The 20,382-nt window shown below is 52.0% G+C and overlaps 1 protein-coding gene across 1 annotated transcript; it reads left to right on the plus strand.

The window, feature by feature from the left end:
- Nucleotides 1-6,324: 6,324 nt before the first annotated feature.
- On the plus strand, nt 6,325-19,278 carry LOC309684430 (olfactory receptor 14A16-like; the record flags this gene model as incomplete). The annotated part of the gene is made up of 2 exons (XM_082500348.1): nt 6,325-6,618; nt 18,637-19,278. 2 exons carry the CDS (start codon nt 6,325-6,327, stop codon nt 19,276-19,278), a joined length of 936 nt encoding a protein of 311 aa, XP_082356474.1.
- Between the last annotated feature and the right edge of the window lie 1,104 nt (nt 19,279-20,382).

Below are 20,382 nucleotides of genomic sequence, written 5' to 3' on the forward strand. Positions count from 1 at the left end.
TCATCAGCACAAATCTCCATCTGGACATGAGGCCGTTGACCACTACTGGATGGGACCATCCAACCAGTTCCTCATCCACCGAACAGTCCACCCTTCAAATCCACATCTCTCCAGTTTCACAGAATCACAGAGTGGTCAGGGTTGGAAGGGACTTCTGGAGATCAGCTAGTCCAAGCCCCCTCCCAGAGCAGGGTCACCTACAGCAGGTTGCACAGGATAACATCCAGGCGAGTTTGGAATGTCTCCAGAGTGGGAGATTCCCCCACCTCTCTGGGCAGCCTGTGCCAGTGCTCTGCCACCCTCAAAGGAAAGAAGTTACTCCTCATGTTAAGATGGAACTTCCTACATTCAAGTTTGTGCCTGTTCCCTATAGTCCTATCACTGGGCACCACTGACAAAAGACTGTTCCCATCCCCCTGGCACCCTCCCTTTAAGTATATATAAGCATAGATAGGGTCCCCCCTTAGTCTCCTTTTATCCAAACTAAAAAGCCCCAAGTCCCTCAGCCTTTCCTCATAAGAGAGATGTTCCAATCCCCTCATCATCTTCGTAGCCCTTTGCTGGACCCTCTCCAGCAGTTCCCTGTCCTTCTTGAACTGGGGAGACCAGATCTGGACACAGTACTCCAGATGAGGCCTCACCAGGGCAGAGTAGAGGGGGAGGATGACCTCCCTCAACCTGCTGGCCACACTCTGCTTGGTGCACCCCAGGATGCCATTGGCCTTCTCGGCCACCAAGACACATTGCTGGCTCATCGGCATCCTGTTGTCCACAGGGACATGCTGCTGCATGTTCCCCCAAGATCTTCCTTCCTTCCAGCTGGACAAGCCCAGCTTTTTCAGCTTCTTCTCACAGCACAAGTGCTCCAACCATGACGACCTTGGTGGCCCTCCACTAAATGAGCTCCAGTTTACCAGTGTCTCTCAGGCATTGCAGCGGGTCAGAACCTGGGGGAGTATTCTGGATCAGTTCTCAAATGTGCGGAGCCCAGGGCGATAATCACTCCCACTGGCTGTGCTCCTGCTCATACCACCCAGGATGCTTTTGGCCTTTGCTGATGGCTTCATGTTTTGCCTAATGAAACCGAAGGATAACCGGAGCCTTTCCTGCAGTGCTGATACCAACCTAGGCAGTCCCTGCCCTCTGTCACTTCAGGCCCTTAGTCAAGCTCAGCGAAAGAACTTTAGAACTGTCCTTGTTGGATAACATGATGTTTCTAGTGGCCTGTCCTTCAAGCCTGTCTAGGTCCCTTGGGATGGCAACCCTGCCCTCTAATATAGTGTCTGCTCTCCTCAATGAGGTGTCAGCTACAAATGCTATAAAAAAAGCATTTTCTCATCTCCTTTGGGTAATTAAAAACCCTTGAAACATGGTGGAACCCGACTAGATACATCCCTCTGGGCAGAACACTATGCGTTCACCACGTTCTTCCAAGCCCGAGTACTGATCTCAGTTATTACCCATCTACTTATCCACCCAATCAGACCACAATGTCCTAACTGGACACAAGAATACGGTGGGGAATGAGGCTGATAGCATAGTGTTTGGCGCAAAGTCTAGTTGGAGGCCTGTAAGTAGCAGTGCTCCCCAGGGGTCAGTACTGGCCAGTCTTGTTCAACATGTTAATCAACGTCCTGGATGAGGGCACAGAGTGTACCCTCAGCAAGTTTGCTGACATCTGTTGGAAGGGTAACACAGCAGGGCATAGGCAGTCCAGGAGGTTCTTGGATTGTATTGACAACGTCTTTCTCCCAGTGGTAGAGGAGCCAACGAGGAGAGGAGCTCTGCTGGACCTTGTCCTTACCAACAAGAAGGGCAGGTAGGCAGTGTCAAGCTCAAGGGCAGCCTGGGCTGCCGTGACCATGAAATGATCAAGTTTGAGATTGTCAAGGCAGCGAGGAAGGTGCGCAGCAAGCTGACCACCCTGGGCTTTAGCAGAGCTGACTGTGGCTCCTTGATGCAACTGCTCAGTATAGTGCCATGTGATGAAGCGCTGGAGGGAAGAAGGGCCCAAGTAAGCCAGTTAATATTCAAGGCTCACCTCCTCCAAGCTCAGGAGTCATGCATCCCTACAAAGAAGAAGGCAGGCAGAAAAGCCAGGAGGCCTGCATGGATGAACAAGGAGCTCCTGGACATGCTCGCAAGTGAAAAGGAGGCCTATAGGGGGTGGAAACAGGGGCGGGAAGCCTGGGAGGAATACAGAGAAATTGTTCAAGCAGCCCGGAACAGGTTAGGCAAGCTAAAGCCCAGATTGAACTTGGAAAGGTCCTGGAGGCTGGGGGACTCCATGACAACTGCAAAAAGCAACGTGGCATGCATCTTTCCAAAAGATCCAGAGGATGAGCTGCGGAGCTGAGGCTGCTTAGCTTCACTTTAGATGAGGAACATGTCCCAGGTCATGTCCCCTTGGATTGCTTTTCTGTGTGCCTGGAAGAGAAGGTGACTGGATGAACTCGGGCAATATGTGGATCAGTTGCCATCTAGCACTGACCGTCTCAAAGAAAGGGATGTCAGGAGGGAAGCGCTAGCAGGTGGGGGCAATGTTGGATAGCAAAGAAATAAAAGCAGGATCTATCCAGTTTACCCAAACTTCATTGCTCCCGGGGCCATTTAGATGTGAAACGTCCTGATAGAAACATGTTCTCGGAACACTCTACATTCCGTTTGTTGGAGGAAATGTGGTTTTGCAGATGGCTGCACAAACCTCCACGTATATAGGAGCAGAGAAAGTATCATCTTGCTGGTCTGTGTCTTATGAAAAATATAATGAGAATGTACAGACCAACATCAAAGTTCTCAAGCGGAGGACTTCTTACACACACCTTAGATCAAGGCCTTTTCCGCATGTGTTTCAACTTCCCCATTTAGCTGTGAAATGGAGATGTAAATAAGAATTTGTCCCCTTCTTCTCCCTCATTATAGGTTCTTTAGGTCAGAGCAGAGTTGTGCTGGACCTCAGCCAAGGTACGAGGATCACACTCAGATGTGTAACAAAGAAAGCCGGTGCCAAGTGCCCAAGGTCCCATGCAAGGCAAAGGTTTTGTTCAGAGCATGCAGGGGTGGATGGCAGATGGCAATGGAAAGAGGAAATGAGGTGACCCGAAGGAGAGCAAACCCTCAGGACCAGAGAGAAGCAGGGCTGGGCTGTGCAGCCCTGGTAGGAGAGGGCTTTGCTCTCTGGGACGTCTCTGCAGGCCTGCAGGGCCTGTGGTGCAAGGGGAAGCTGATCTCCAGGAAAGACAAGGTGCTTTGGAAAATGTCCTCGGCGATGGACATCCTGTGATCCAAGAACATGGGGTAAATCATTGCTCTGTTCCATGATTGCATCATCAAAGGGATGACTAAAGGCTGTGGGAGAAGCACTGCCTACATCTGCTGGATGGAGATGGGACAGGACTTGCCTCACTGCAGCTGCATGAACAAAGGCACTGAACGTCCCAGAGGTTCTCTTGGGGTGTGTTACACGGCTGCTCTGAATGGCGATCGTGTTGCTGCAGGTCTTGTGTAGTCCCTGCTGGCTGCATGCGGCTGTGCAGGAGAGCCCTGGCACCTCCCGTAGCACCACAGGGTGTAGGTCACCTTCCAATGGAGCAGCTGCCCTGAATGAGGTTGGGCACTGTAGGGGTGTCTGTGAGAAACGGGCCATGGGTGCCAAAGGAGATGGGGTAAAGACAGCTGGTGGAGGAGAGAGAGTGTCACCACCATGCCCCACCAGCCTCAAAACGATGACTCCAGACACTGCCCTGTCCCTCTTAATATTTCCATCAGTTACGAGCACGTGTCTTAGACCACCTCTGGCACCTCATGTGTCACCTGTGCTTTGCATGGGTACAGGAGGTACAGGAGACTCCTGCCTTTCACTGCCTGGGTGTGCTGTCTCCTAGTGGGGCAAGAAGAGGGGATTCTTGGACATAACTCTGTCTCCGAAAGGGGAAATGGCATTGCAGGGAAGAAGTTTCTCTGCCCAGCAGAGGGAGAAAAGATCAGTGATGACTTCAGCTTGTTTCCCAGGTGGTTCCCCTGGAGCCCCAGGGACATCTCTGAGGGAGCCCAGAGGGGACAGAGAGAGTGCCACCGTGGGCTGGTCCTCTGCTGCTGAGCTGGGCTGGGCTGCTGGGCCAGAGGGAGCTTCTGGCAAGCGGGCAGCGCTGCAGAGAGACAGCTCTGCCCAGAAGCAGCTCCTCTGCACAGCGCAGCAGGGCTGAGGGCACTGCCTGCAGGCAGCGAGGGCAGAGCAGGGAGGCAGAGAGAGGTTAAGGGCAGTCTGGAGAGGGAGGATGCTGAGGGTGAATTGGGGTAGAACTCTTCCCAAAGCAGAGCAGCTGCAGTAGCTGGAGAGATCTCCAACAGCTGGCACCTCCCACAGCCCGTGGGATCTTTCAGGAGGATGCTCACAACTTCTCTGCTGTGGAAGAAGAGGACATTCTCTAGATTGGGGCTTCCCTGCTTCACCATCAGAGGCACAGGGCATGACGGCTGCCTTCTCCCAGGAATGGTCGAAGGGCTGTGAAGGTGGGTGTGCAGGCAGGGGTGGGCAGGGCTGTCCTTGCCAGCAGGGTCCCTGCACCCCGGGGGCTGTGTGCCGGGGCAGGGACTCTGCCGCCTGCCAGGGTCAGCTCTGCGCCTGCCCGGGGAGCTCCCACGGCGCTGTAGGGAGAAGCTGTGGGTGGAAGGAGTGATCCCCAACATGGTAGGGTAGGGATGAGCAGGTCAGGGCTTCTGCCCTCAAGAGAGTGCAGCACGGGTGAGCTCTACATGATATTTTTCAGAGGACCTCTGGGGCAACACACCAACTCAGCAGCATCTTCCCCTTTGCAGCCACATCAGGTTTGCTGTGAACAGGTTTTTAGCTCCCGCACGTTCAGAGATGCCCCTGGGCAGTGCCCCGTCCCTGGAGGTGTTGGCAGGCAGAGGTGGGCGCACAGCAGTGGGATGGGGTTTGTGAGCCCTGAGCAGGAGTTGAGCCGGGGACAGGGGGACAGCTGCCGGCAGCAGAGACATGGGCAGGGAGTGAGAGGGAGCTGCTGCCTGAAACACTGGCGAGGGGGATGTGGGCCCGTCCGTGCTGTCCCTGCAGCACAGACACCTTCCCTTGGGCAGCTCCTGCCTGGTCTCCGTTCCCAGCCGGGGCACATCTCTGCCCTCCAGCCCACGGGGTCTCGGGCACGCATTGACCCTGCAGCAGCCAGAGCCCAGCAAAGGACGAACCCCGGATTGCCATCTGCCTAGCATGTCCCTCCTCCCTTGTCAGGAGTGTTGTGGCATTTCACTGCCGTCCCCTCCTGCCTGAGCTGCCCTTGTTCTCACCGTTGGATAAACTGAGTCAGTGCGGGGGGTGGGGGTTGCGGGTGGCAGATTCAGCTCCCGTTCAGATGCCAACCCTTTGGGTCCTGCTCTGCAGTCGTGTCTGTGGGAGCAATGTGCCCAGGTCTCCTCCAGGCAACTTAAGGACATCAACTATTTCCCTGAGGAGTCTTGTGGGGCTGCAGGGTGCTCTCCAGAAGGGCACAACTCTCCCATAGTATCTCCGTGCTCCCTCGGATCCACATGGAGAAGACATCTCGGTGCTCAGGCCATGGAAATGCTGCTGGGCAGATGTACGTGGGCAGCTGCAATGATCCCTCCTGGTCCCAGTCTGGGAGGGGAGAGATGAGAAAAGGCAATGAGCCTGTATATCTGCCCTTTGAACCTGGATTCCTTTCTTCTCCGCAGTGTCCTGCTTCTTTTGATGGCAAGACCTGAGAGGGATCCTCCTCCAGCTGCAAGCTGCCAGCACAGGGCAGCGGAGAAGAGGACTGATGGGCAGAGCTGCTCTCCTCTCTCTGCACTAAGGGACTCTCCCTTTGCCTCTCAGGACCCACAAGACTTCACCTGGAGTGCATTAGAAATGTCAGGGATTTCGGCCATCCCAAACCGCTCCGAAATGCGGCAGGTACAACCAGAACAAAACAGAGAAAACAAAATCCCCTCTCCTCTGCTGTGCAGTTGGGCAAATTGCCGACAACAACGCTGAAAAGCTCTTTGATATAACACGATTACATTTAATTGGAGATAGCCCTGCTGTCCTAGTTCCCTCTTGCTGCAGAGCAAGGAGGACTCCTCGGGAGCCCATTGCCCTGCTCCCAGTGGCAGCCTCAGCCAGCAAAAGCCAGAGCTCAAGTGAGGGAGCTGCAGAGAGGTGCTCCTGAAAAGAGGGTCTGAATGTGGGGCTGCGAAGACATATGCCATCCATTTTGCTGAGAGAAGTGTGCTCTGACTCAGTACTGTCTTTTCCTCCTTAACAGATAGTCACAGTTAAGAATAAGAGATACCCAGAGGCAGGAAATGTCCAACAGCAGCTCCATCACCCACTTCCTCCTCCTGGCATTCGCAGACACACGGGAGCTGCAGCTCTTGACCTTCTGGCTCTTCCTGGGCATCTACCTGGCTGCCCTCCTGGGAAACGGCCTCATCATCACCACCATCGCCTGCGACCACCACCTCCACATCCCCATGTACTTCTTCCTCATCAACCTCTCTGTTCTTGACCTGGGCTGCATCTCCACCACCGTCCCCAAAGCCATGGCCAATTCCCTCTGGGACAGCAGGACCATCTCCTACCAAGGGTGTGCTGCACAGGTCTTTTTCTTTTTCTTTTTCATATCAGCAGAGTTTTCTCTTCTCACCGTCATGGCCTATGACTGCTACATTGCCATCTGCCAACCCCTGCACTACGGGACCCTCCTGGGCAGCAGAGCTTGTGTCCACATGGCAGCAGCTGCCTGGGGCAGTGGGATTCTCAACGCTGTGCTGCACACGGCCAATACATTTTCACTGCCCCTCTGCCAGGGCAATGCCCTGCACCAGTTCTTCTGTGAAGTCCCCCAGATCCTCAGGCTCTCTTGCTCAGACTCCTATATCAGGGAAGCCGGGGTCCTTGTGGTCAGTGTCTGTCTGTTCTTTGAGTGTTTTGTTTTCATTGTGGTGTCCTATGTGCAGATCTTCAGAGCTGTGCTGCTAATCCCCTCGGAGCAGGGACGGCACAAAGCCTTTTCCACGTGCCTCCCTCACCTAATGGTTGTCTCCCTCGTTATCAGCACTGGCATGTTTGCCTACATGAAGCCCCCCTCCATCTCCTCACCATTCCTGGACGTGGTGGTGGCAGTGCTGTACTCGGTGGTGCCCCCAGCAGTGAACCCCCTCATCTACAGCATGAGGAACCAGGAGCTCAAAGAAGCATTGAAGAAAGGGATTCAATGGGTTCACCTTCAGCAGCAGTAAGCTGCCCATGTCTCCTCACAGGCTGTCCCTACTGTGCTGGATAATAGTGAGGCCTTCGGTAAATGTGTCATCACAGCATCAGAATTGCCTTCCTGAGGAGCATCTCTGTAATAACAGGGCAGCTCTCTCTGTTGCAGGAAAATTGACATAAACTAAGAAAACGTAATATAAATGTCATTGTAATTGAAGCAACCAAGGACACCTGCTGCTTTTCAAGTCCCCTGTACTGCCCCAACCCTATTTAATAATTTACCTAATATGAAAATAGTAAAAGAGTAACTAGACATGATTTATCTATGACTCAGTTAAGGAACTACCACCAGACAATGTAGCATTGTTGAGAAGCAGGGGATTCCTGTCAAGAGAGTGATGAACTGTAGGGCGGGTCAGCGAACCAAGAAAACCTCTTGGAACTGCCAAGATCAAAGAAGTGGTAAAAGGTAATTCTGCCAGGGGGAGATCGCGACCACTGACTCACTGACCACCTACCCAAATGATACCACCTATTCAAAAGAGAACAATGGAAGAAGAAGACAGAGTCTGTGCACTAATTTACATGGGAAGCAAAGAAATCTCAACCAATCCTTGAAGAGAATAACAATGAGTAACTGTGAATATATATATATATTGTTTGAATATGTAAACATCAATGCATAGAAGTGGAGTCTTTTGAAGCTAAGTTGTGCTCCCGTTTTGGGCTGAGCACCCCATTTCCGTGCATTAATGGAATAAACTTGGAAATACCTCTGCTCTGTGTGTTATTGGCTTGCACACCGTGTAACAAACTCAGATTTGGGATATCAGGAGGGTGTCATACTGCAGTGAAATAGATCTAGTTTTGTCTTTGAGGCAGCAGCAGAAGGAGGATGTGCAGTTCCGTGCAATGACATGGAGCTAAATAGAGGATTCAAATGAGTCTATGGGCTGAGACATCTTTGGCATCTGAGGAGCATTAGGAGGGCTTTGGAAGAAGCCGCACAGGTTATGGGGAACTCACAGCCATTAGGAAAACCTCAGAAAACGACAGCCTTGTGTTTGAAGAAATAGTGAAGACAGAGTCATCAGTAGAGCTTGGGACAGCATGGGGTCAGAGTGGGGTGGGGAAGCAGGGGTTGGCATCTGCATCTGTTCTGATGCTGGCATCATCTCCTCTGATCTTGGCATCTGCAGAGAAACAGCCACAGCCTGTGGGGCGTATGGCCCCTTTTTTGGGGCTGGGACTCCCCAACAGAACTGAAATCCTTGTCCTTTTGACTATGGCTGCGGTCTCTTCCACTGAGGCCCCTGAGAGCACTCCAGTTCCTTACATCAACGGGGCCTTGTTGCCTCCACCCCACCCTCCAGAGGGCCTGAGAGGTGTCCTACCACTGTCTTGCCCTTGGCATCACACACCCCTTCATCTCACTGCTCCCAGGAAGAGCCCTGAGCTTCCCGTGTGGGAAAGGATCCCCATTCCCAGGGTGTGGGGGTCAGTGCTTGGACATCCCGCTTGATGAGACAGGTCAAGGGCTTTCACAACCACTTCCATGTTTGATTTTCAACCTGTAAGCAGTGCCTCTGACTTCCTGCTTCACCAGCCTCCAGGGACAGTCCCTTTTCTGGTCATTCCCTCCAAGGTCTTTTCAGGGGTGGCCCTCAGTGCAGCCCACTGACATGCTAAGAAACTTGAAGCTTTGTTGCTGCCTTTTACTTCTCAAGAGGCCAGTTCATTAACATGCAAAATGCCCTAACAAGCCAAGGCTCTGAGCATAATTTTCTTCACTTTACAATTCTTATTTGAGAGATTTCAGAAGTGAAATGATTTTAAAAATGAAAGAAAAGAAAAGAAAAAAGTTTCCTTTTTCTTCCACTTGTCTTTGTTTATCTGCTTACGCATTAAGTAATATCAGCAATTTCCAAATGATATTGAAACTGGACCTCTCCAAATGGAGGGTGAATGTGTAGGTATTGAGGTTTGGGCTGGACTGGCCACTCAGGCAGAACGGCAGATGCTCTCCCCTACCGAGGAGAGGCAGGAGAGAAAGGGACTTATGAGTTTAGAAGGACCTAAACTATGTTAATGAAATATTAATAATAAAATAAAAAGTCCATAATGAAATATATACAAAACCATATCAAGCTCCCAGGATGATGATCACGTCACTGGCTGACGCTGGGGCAATCCCAGACTGGACTCAGTGCTGGATGGGAACTGGATTCCAGATAAGGATTCAGGATCGGGATCACAGGCAGACGAACAGACAGAGTCCTCCTCAGACCGGTCATTGAAGGAAGCGAGCTGACCCTTTGATCCCTCAGCTTTTATACTGAGCATGAGGCAGATGGGATGGAATACCCCGTTGGTCACCTGTCCTGTCCACTCCTCCCCGCAGGTGGGACCCCACTATGCTTTTCCACTTCCAACCGTCCAACGGGGGAAACCACAAAGTTGGTTGGCCTTGGGTGTTATAGCAATAAGTATAAGCAAGAGCCTCTCTGCACACCGTGCCTGGGCATCCGCTGTGAACATAGGTCTGATCACTCTGAGAGATTGAACACTGTCTGCACAATATACTCTTAATTTCAGTAGTTAGAAGAAGCCCAGCTAAGAAGCGAAGTTACTGAACAAAATTGGTTCTGTTTTACATCTCATCAAGTTCCCACCTAGCTTTTTCAGACGATTTTTCCATGGCTGAGGTGTTGACCTGCCGAGGGACATCATCTAACCAGTTGTCCAATACACTGCCACATGCTACCGCAGATTTATGGTTTTTCCTCAACTGAGACAGCGGCCTGGTCACGTGACCTGTCCAATGTTGAAACACTGTCCTGCGCGGCAGAAAAAGATTATGTGCATAATGCTGCATGTCAGTATCCACATGACCCACTGTCGGTGCCTCATCCTCTTTCCAGCAAAATAATACCAATCCATGAGCATGTGCCGCTGGTGCTCTCCGTACCCACATGCGCCAAGTGGGTCCGGTAATTTTGAGTGCATCTGGATCTAATGGTGTCTTCAGGTTGTCCAAATCAGTAAAAATCATCTGCCGCACAGCTATTTCCCTCAGATTCTGAACATCTCTCTCAATAGTTGTCCACTTGGATGGGTGGTATGGGATAGCGTCCCTATAGGGATACTTGCTCCTCACGCTTTACAGGAGTCATCTCCAGAGGCTAAGGGATTGTGGTGGTCTTCCAAAAACCCTGTCAATACCCAATTCTCTAGTCAATGGTCCCAACCGCTTGGCTTCTCTACCATCTAAGTCCAAACTATCGGCTCCAGTGTCCCAGCAATCGAGTAGCCAAATAATCACTTGCTCGCCTTCCTGACAGCCGTAATGCTTACATATGTCTCGCAGCTCACTTAGGGATAACGATGGAGTGGTTTCCTCTGTTTCCTCATTGTGTGATGTCCCTGACTGACTGTTGCTATCTGGTCCTATTGCACGTCTCGTCTTATGCACAGGGTTGACTGATACCGGCACTGACTGGGTCTGTAGTTCAGCTGCATCATCCATCACCAAGGTTGGAGTAGGTGTAATACTCGTTGCAGCTGCGGTTCCTGTCATGGTAGCCAGCGGGGACTGGAGAGGTGCAATGTCCGTCATGGGGGCTGGCGGGTGCTGTGCAGGAGAAATACCGTGCAGTGCCTGACATAGGAGCCGGCGGAATCTAAGCCAGCGGAGTCTGGATCGGATGGATGCCTGCCATGGGGGCTGGCAGGGTCTGAGTGTCGCAGGGGACGGCAGGGTCTGTGCAGGCGCGATGTCTGTCACAGGGACAGGTGGGGGCTGTGCAGGTATGATGTCGGCTGTGGGGGCCGGGGGGTTGCCGCTGGACACTTCCCTATACTGCAGATCCACCAATGAAGAAGAAAGAGCCCGCAAAATTTAATTACCCAAGCACAATAACCAAAACATTCCAAGGGTATTCCAGACTTTCAAAAACTGTTGCTATTGATGCCACCAGCACATACAAAGACTCAAGAGACATCCCCCCTCTTGCTAAATGGCCCTTAATATAACCCAAGGTGTAATTATACACAATGTCCAACAGAGGCCTCCCACCGTCCCAAGGTGAGTCTGACTGCAGCAATTCGCAAGGTGCAATTACGTAAGGGACAGAAAATGGAAACATTAAAAAAGACCCGATAACATAGCAAAATACTGCCACCCAAAATAAAAAGGCAATGTTTTTAAGTCCCCATCTAGAAACGATAAGCTGCCCTAAACCAGCAGAAAGGGGAAATGTGGAGAAATGCCAGGAGTGTTGCTGTGAGGAGGCAAGAGAGGGACAGAGGGTTGGGCTCTGCTGGGTGGAAGAGGAGACCAGGGCGTTCCTTCAGAGTGGGTGTCTGCACTGCAGGGGATGGCAGGGAGGGTGCCCAAGTCCCCTCTCCCAAGGTGTTTGTGGGAGCAGGTCCCTCCGACTCCCTGCCCACGTCTGGGCTGCCTGGAGCTGTCTCTGCCGGGAGCTGTTTCTCTGTCCCAACATCTCCTCCCTGCCAGTGCTCACTGACCCCATCCCTCCCGCTGTGTGCTCAGCTCTGCCCTGCAGATCCCTCCTGGCAGCAGGGCACTGCCCAGGGACATCTCTGCATGCCAAGGGGATAAGAAGAGGCTCAGGCAAATGCTAACGAGAACTGGGGTCTCCGTACCTGCTCCAGAGTGGAGAAAAAAAATTTCCCATCTCCCACTGTCAGGGATGTCACAGTCAGGGATGAGAAGGTAGAGTTGAGGCTCCTGAAAGAAGGGAACAAGGCCAAGAGGGGGACTTCAGGAGAGCAATCTTTGGCCTTCTGAGGGACCTGATCAGAAGAATCCCATGGGATAGGGCCCTGCGGAGAAGAGGGGAGCAGAGAGCTCTTTGCTAGTCAAGGATGGACTCTTGCAGCTCCAGAACAGTCCACCCCATCATATAGGAAGTCTGTCAAAGCTGGCAGGAGCCTGGCAAGGGTGAGAAAGGAGGTCCTGACTAAAATGAAGCATGAAGGGGCAGCCCAGAGAAGGTGGACGCTGACTGGCTTCTGGCCTCAATGATTCTTTGACTCTGTGCTGGAGAGAGCCATTTGCGTGAGCGTGTGCTTGTCTGTGCCTGGGGGGAGAAGGGGGACGAGGGGATCCTGGGGCCAGGTTCTGGATAGATGGAAGGTGTCAGACCAGCTCTCGGAAGGATCCGTTTTTGCTGTGTGTCTATATGGGTAGATATCTTACACTAACATAATACAGCACACAAAGAGCCCACCCTTGTTTCCCTCTCTCCACTGAGCATGGTTTTGATTGCCCTAGAAACCTCTTTGTGTACCACAAGTCTTCCCGTGATGATAATGCATTTGGGGGCGGGGGGGGGGGGTGTGTGTGCAGGGAGGCTGGGTGAGTAGAGGGACGAGGCTGGCTCTGACAGGGGCCATGAAGCAGCTGCCCGGAAGTGACAGCAAGGACATGACAAGGAAGAAAGTTATCTCTGTTGACGTCATTGTTTTTAGGAAGGCAAAGCTCCCCTTGAGCCAGTGGTTGCAAGGAAGGTCAAGAGCAGAAAGAAGGCTTACGGGGACCTCCTTGCAGCCTGTCAGAACCTAGGAGGAGGTCATAAAAATACAGAGATAGGCTCTCCACCTCTGGTGCATATTAAGAGGACGAAAGACAAGTGTTGGGTGAAAGAGGGGATGTTCAACCTGGAGATAAGGAGAAGATTTTCCGCCAATGTCAGGGCTTGTCCTGAGATGGGTGGCTATGAGCCCTGCCTGCCCTTCTTTCTGCCATGGTTGGTCAGGTTTCTGTAACAGAAGTGTCCCCAGGATCAGAACCCAGGTGGGCCTCTTCCACCTGCCTCACCCCCTCCCCTCCCCAAGGATGGAGTTCCTTTTGGGTGGGGTCTCTGATGCGCTGGATGACCTCAGCATGCCTGCTGGCCAGCATGTCTCCTGAGGGCCAACCAGGCTGCTGCTGTGGAAGTGCCCTCAGAATCATCACCATGCCAGCCATCTCCCCTTGGCCTGCCGGTCCCCTTTCCCTCTGCCCCTATCTTGGCTCTGCTGGGAAGAGCGGTTTTGTGATAAACCTCTTGTCCCCAAACTGCTGGGGCCATCTGCGGGCCAGTCATGCTACTACAACAGTAGTGGCCTCACAATCAAATCAGAACTTGTCTCACCTTTGTCTATCTCTCCCCATCCACTCCCTTGACTCCTCATCTCTGCTGGACCCCACCTTCAACATCCAAACCCCATTACTGGCTTTTCCCTCTCCTCTGCCCCACGGGTTGCCAGAGACAGGGTGGCACATCTTACGTTTAAGCTTTGCAGTGCTCATGCATAATTATTGTGATAAAGTGAGTGCTGAGATCAGACTCTATGGTGTGGAGCAGTTAAAACAGCAGATAGGCAGTGGTGGCCATCATGTTGGTTTTGCAAGGGGGGGCTTCTGTCTATATACTAAAAGGATCTCCTACTACCAAGATGTGTTTGGTGTTTCAAGCTGTCACTTACAGAGGTCCCACAAAATTGATCTGCAGTTGTGCCCGTGGACTTCCAATATGTTGGTGCTGGAGTTGGGCTTTTGATCCAGGGTTGTCTGCATGGGTCATGGCACAAGAAAGGCAGTTCCTACACCAGAGATATACATCCTTCTTCAAGTTAGGCCCCCACCCGCTGCTCAGAGTCTTTGTCCGAGCTCACGCATGAACTTCGATAAACTCTCCTTGAATATTCTGAGGCAAAATCCAATGCTTATTGCCTTCTGCATCTACAGCATAATAAATAATGCTTTCCCTTACTATGCAGGCTGACCTGATGGGTCTTTTCACATTAATCCCTTTCATTGCCTTGGTTGGAAGATGACATTTTCCCACCTTGGGTCAAGATTGGTTGTGACTTCTTTTCGTGACTATATGTTACTCTGCTGGAAGCTGAGCTGCTGTTCCAGCTTTCTGTAGCTCAGTTTCTAAAACCTTTAGTTCTGTTTCTAAATCTTGTGCTTGTCCAACTTCTAAGTCCAGCTGTTTGATTTGTAACCAGGGTCTATGTCTGTTTACCTTGAGATCTTCCTCTCAAATTTTGATTAAGATGATGATTGTCTTTATTTTGGGAAATTCCTCCTCCTTCAATTTACAGATGGCTTTTTTTTGCACATTCTTTACCTTCTCATCCATTTCTCTCAGGAGATCCTGTGAATCATACATGGCACACCACAGGGTTCAAATGGCACCGGCTTCCTTTTTCACTTTGCAATGACTAACGTAAACTTGACAGGCTGGAGAAGTGGGATCTGCTACTTTAAGACAGTGGGATCTCCTAGGGCATTTCCCTGGTTCAATCACCTGCTTATTGAGTTTGTAACATCCTTTTCCTCCTTAACGCATATTTTAGCTCAAGCTGCGTGGTCTGTTTTATGCTGTGCACTTCCCATACAGCCTTTACACAGGCAAATACTAACAGGAATTTTGCTGCTCCAAGCGACTCAGTAGAAAAGAGTTTTAAATGTGTTTTCCGTAAGCTCCAATTCCAGATTGACTTTCCTTCAGAGGTCCATTGGTTCTGAGCATCCAGAAAGCCACACCAAAGATGCATTGTGGGTCATTTCAGTCACCACCATCACCCACAAACCTTCCACTTTGACTGCAGGGCTTGCCTCTCCGTTTACAGACCACGCAATGAAGTTGGGATGAGGCTGTTTGTTAGGAGAGCTTCCCAGACAAGATGCTGTTTGAGCCCAGCCAAGGGTGTGTCGGGGACAATTCCTCGAGGCAGCCAACCAAATATTAAATGAGCACAGAGCTACTTGTGGCTGGAATTCTGTGTGCAGGAGCAAGGACTGCCTTCAGTCCAACAGTGCAGTTCCTTCAACTCTTGTCATGGTTTGGGCCGGCCTGGCCACTGCGACAAACGACAGATGCTCTCCCTCACCTCTCTTTCCAAGGAGAGGAGGGAGAGAGAGAAAGGACTTGTCAGTTTAGATAAGTTAGTCAGTTTGGGGTCACTTCTCATTTCCGCTCCTATCCAAAGGTGTGACCCCTCTACAATTTACTGCTTCCGACCCTCCAACAGGGCATATAACAAAGTGAGCTGCCCTTGGTTGTTATAGCAAAAAGTCTAAGCAAGAGCCTCTCTGCATACCATGCCTTGGCATAAATTATAGATAATCAGGTTTTGTCACTCTGAGAGCCAACAACTTATGCACAATATGCATTAAATTTCAGAGAGTTCAGTTAGTTCGAGGAGGCTTGGCTGCAAAGTCAAATTACTGAACAGAAAATGGGTTCAGTTTCACCTCAAACCAGCACAGGTGGGCTGTTCTTTTGGGAGGGTATTAGTAGAATAAAAGAGAAGCACTCGAGATTTCAGGGAATGGAAAGAGAAGCAAAGGATGCTGTTGGCCTTCTTTGCCCCGGGCTCCTGTTTTGCCTAATGAAACTGAAGGACCAGCAGAGCCTTTCCCGCAAAGCTGCCACCCAGCCACACCGCCCCGGCCCTCTGTCATTGTATGGGGTTAGTGCACCTCAAGGGCAGGACTTCAGAGTTCTCTTTATCGGACATCATGATATTCCTTTTGGCCCATCCCTCTGGCCTGTCTATGTACCTCTATGTTCCCTCCCTCAACCTCCATGGCCTTTCAATGATTACGAAGTATCATTGGACACGTTGGGACATTGGCTTACCCTGTCATCTCCCTCAGCTGCCACCCTTCCTGTCCCATAGACTGGTAAGGATTGTCTTAGTTAAGGTGACTTGGGAACAATCCACTGCTGGTGGTGTTCCTCCAGATTCCTGCCCCGAGACACAGAGCCCTGGGAGACCTTGCTGGGGCAGACTGAGGCAAAGAGGATGTAGAGAATCTCAGATATAGCTCCACCCGCTCTCTTAAACTCAGCAGTGGCCACACAGTGGCTTTGTTTCTCCTTGAACTCTTCCTGAAGGAGTAAACACTCATTCTGGTGCCCTTGAATTGCCTTTGGGGGTTAGATTGAATTGCGATCTGGACTATAGCAGAGCTTGGAGGAGGCTGTCCTTGAAGACCAGCTGGACTGAGCTCTGCCACCATGTCACAGATCTGTCTGCTACAGGAACGGCTCCAGCTCGTCCTGTCTGTGCCCCTGGCTGAGATCATTGCTGCATGTTTGGGCTGAAGCCCACCAGCTGTGGCACCAGGCAAGCCGTGACTTGCCATAAGGACTCCTGGTACCAAGAGTCCAAGACCCCATGTGTGCTACTGATGGGACAAGAAGAGGGGTTACTCATGGCCAGCTCTTCTTCTGCTGAGAGAAATAACACTGCTGGAAGTAAGCAGCTGAGGGAGGGAACATGAGAGATTGCATCAACCTTTTTCACAGGCGGTTCCCCTGGAGCCCCAGGGACACCTCCAAGGAGGAGCCCAGAGGGGACAGAGGCAGTGCGAGCGTGGGCTGGTCCTCTGCTGCTGAGCTGGGCCGGGCTGCTGGGATGGAGGGAGCTCCTGGCAAGCGGGCAGCGCTGCAGAGAGACAGCTCTGCCCAGGAGCAGGGCTGGGGTCACTGCCTGCAGGCAGAGAGGGGAGACCTGCGAGGCAGAGAGAGCTTAAAGGCAGTTGGGAGTGGGGGGTGCTGAGAGCTCACTGGGGCAGAAATCTTCACTGCCCTCTGTGTGGTAAGTGTCGGGGTGCCGGGCAATGCAGCTCCAGTTCCTGGAGGGATCTCCTCAAGCTGGTCCATCTGAGAGCTGCTGGGCTCTGTCAGGAGGACTCTCTCAGTTTCTGTGCTGTAGAGGAGGAGGATGTGCTCCAGAGCAGAGCTTCCCTGCTGCCCGGTGAGAGGGACTGGGCCCGAGGGCTGCCTTTTGCTGGGGATGGTTGTGGAGGTGTGCGTAGGGGTGTGCAGGCAGTGGTGGCAAAGGGTTGTCCTTGCCGGCAGGGTCCCTGCACCCCGGGGCTGTGTGCCGGGGCAGGGACTCTGCCAGGGTCAGCTCTCCGCCTGCCCGGGGAGCTCCCACGGAGCTTCTGTGGGGAGAAGCAGTGGGTGGAAGGAGTGACTGTGAGCAAGGCAGATGCCTTCTGTTGCTGAGATGGACCTGTGTGGGTCAGGGCTGCTCCAGATCCCCATCACCCCCAGGACATTTGCAGAGGGCCCTTTTGAAGAAGGATATCGAGGCACCATTCCCCTGAAAGGGAACAAGTCTGTGCTGTGGGATTTCTCCTCTCAGCTGGTGGGTGGGCAGTGGGTGGTGGGAATGGAATTCTCCTTTGTGGAGAAGGCACAGAGACCCCCGTTCTCGATAGTACTTCCCTGAACCCCTCCTGAGCCCCCACACACCCAGAGATGCCCCCGTGCAGCACTGTGCTGCCAGGAGGGGTCTGCAGGGCAGAGCTGAGCACACAGCGGGTGGGATGGGCTCTGGGGCACTGGCAGGGAGGAGACCCGTTGGCAGAGAAGCAGCTCCAGGCAGGGGCAGCTCCTGGCAGCCCAGACACAGGCAGGGACAGAGAGGGAGCTGCTGCCAGAAGTGCCCAGGCAGGGGGGATCCTGGCACCTCCGGCCACCCCCTGAACTTCAGACAACTTCTCCGCAGCAAGCTTCTGCTCTCCTCTCCCGCCCGCCCCACAGCCACAGGGTCCAGAGCCCGAGATGCCTTCTCAGCAGCTGCACCTCCAGTCCAGGAGATGTGTGTGTGTCCTACAAGTGATGCACAACATAAAAGCAAGTGCCCTGCAGTGTCTCTGTCTGGAGACACTGTCACTGAGGAGAAGGCTTCACTGCACGCCTGCCTGACTCCCTCTCCTCGCTTCATTTTTTCAGAGCACAGACGTGTTTCTCCTTGTTTCCCCACCCCTCTGTTGAACTCTGCATCTAAGGAGTTTGGGAGGAGGTGCGGGTCAGCTTCTCTTCTGCCTCTGACTCTGCCTCTGACTCGTGCCCCAGAGGTGCCCTCATGGAAAGTAGGTGACGAAGTAGTATTTTACCCGATAAGGGAGAGTGTCACTGAGTTTGTGGGGTTGGGAATGAGCTGAGTCATTCCTCATTCAGCTGTGGGAGGGGGATTTCTGTGAGGAATGGCATTGGGATTTCCTCAGAGAAGTCTCTCCCAGTTTGTCACTGCCTTTTCCTCCTTGGACAGGTCCCCCTGCCCAGAGGCAGCAAATGTCCAACAGCAGCTCCATCACCCACTTCCTCCTCCTGGCCTTCGCAGACACACGGGAGCTGCAGCTCTTGACCTTCGGGCTCTTCCTGGGCATCTACCTGGCTGCCCTCCTGGGAAACGGCCTCATCATCACCGCCATCACCTGCGACCACCGCCTCCACACCCCCATGTACTTCTTCCTCATCAACCTCTCTGTTCTTGACCTGGGCTCCATCTCTACCACTCTCCCCAAAGCCATGGCAAACTCCCTCTGGAACACCAGGGCCATCTCCTATGCAGGATGTGCTGTCCAGCTCTTTTTCTTTCTCATTTTTATTTCAGCTGAGTATTCTCTCCTCACCATCATGGCCTATGACCGCTACGTTGCCATCTGCCATCCCCTGCACTACGGGACCCTCCTGGGCAGCAGAGCTTGTGTCCACATGGCAGCAGCTGCCTGGGGCAGTGGGTTTCTCAATTCTTTCCTGCACACGGCCAATACATTTTCACTGTCCCTCTGCCAGGGCAATGCCGTGGACCAGTTCTTCTGTGAAGTCCCCCACATCCTCAAGCTCTCCTGCTCACACTCATACCTCAGGGAAGTTGGGCTGATTGTGGTTAGTGCCTGTTTAGCATTTGTGTGTTTTGTTTTCATTGTGCTGTCCTATGTGCAGATCCTGAGGGCAGTGCTGAGGATCCCCTCTGAGCAGGGACGGCACAAAGCCTTTTCCACGTGCCTCCCTCACCTGGCCGTGGTCTCCCTATTTATCACCACTGGAGTGTTTGCACATCTGAAGCCCCCCACCATCTCCTCCCCATCTCTGGACCTGGTGGTGGCAGTGTTGTACTCGGTGGTGCCTCCAGCAGTGAACCCCTTCATCTACAGCATGAGGAACCAGGAGCTCAAGGATGCCCTGCGGAAACAGGCCCAATGGACGCTGTTTCACCGACAATAACCTGCCGCCCCTTCTCCGCACATTGCCCAGAGTTTATCTTAGACCACGAGCCTGAATTTTTCTCTTGTCATAATCCTGCTTATTGATATTTTTCTGGGTTTATACTACTTTTTTTGAGGCTTGATCCTACTGGGTCTGACCCTTGCACAACACTGAGTCAGATGTAGCTGGTCAGATAACAGCTCTTAAATGAAATGGGATGTCCCAGGTAGAATAGGGAGAAAAGGGAGAAACAGAAAAAAAAGACATGGGCTGAGATAAATATTGTTTAAAAGAACAGTAACAGAAAAGATATTATTACTACTACTACTACTAATAATAATAATAATAAAATATAGTGATGCAACACAAATTGCTGACACTTCCCAATGATTAACTCCCCAGCCTGTCCGGAGATGTGATCACCGATCCCTGCCCCCCTGCTAACTCCCATTTATATACTGAGCATGACATCTATGGGATGGAATATTCCTTTGGCCAGCTTGTCTTGTCTGTGGCCCCCCACCTTCCACAGGAAGTTGAAAAAGTCCGTGACTTAATATAAGCATCACTCAGCAACAACTAAAACAATATGAGTTAGCAATGTTATTCTCATAGTCAATCCAAAACACAACAGCTACCAGGAAGAATATTAACTCTATCCCAGGCAAAACCAGGACAGCATCCGCCCCTTATTCTATACCATCTACCTCATGCCCAGGTCTTACACTTTTCCATAAATCACCACCAGTTTCCTGTCTTTGATATATTTATATATGCACACAGATATCATTCCCTTAGACCATGGGCCATCCCACTGAAATGTCCCTTGAGTTCATTTAGTCCATGACTTTGGGCTCCATCTGTTGTACCTGTCTTTCCTGGCAGGAGACGTGGTGTGTGGTGTTGAATTGTTGCGGGCTGCATCTGGAGCTCGCAGCTGGTGTAGCCGGCATGGCCCATGCCCATCATCTGTGGGTTGAAGATGTCGATCTCAAGACAATTCCCGGGTGCCAGTTGCTGCAGCCACTTCTGGTTCCATCACTTCTGCACTTTGCTCAGTTTCATCAAAGTTCATTCTTCATTAATTTAGGTCACTTTCACTGCAATGCCATAGATAGAGCA

The sequence above is a fragment of the Vanellus vanellus genome (genome assembly GCF_965231255.1).
Source record: "Vanellus vanellus genome assembly, contig: HAP1_SCAFFOLD_70, whole genome shotgun sequence".
Taxonomy (NCBI): domain Eukaryota; kingdom Metazoa; phylum Chordata; class Aves; order Charadriiformes; family Charadriidae; genus Vanellus; species Vanellus vanellus.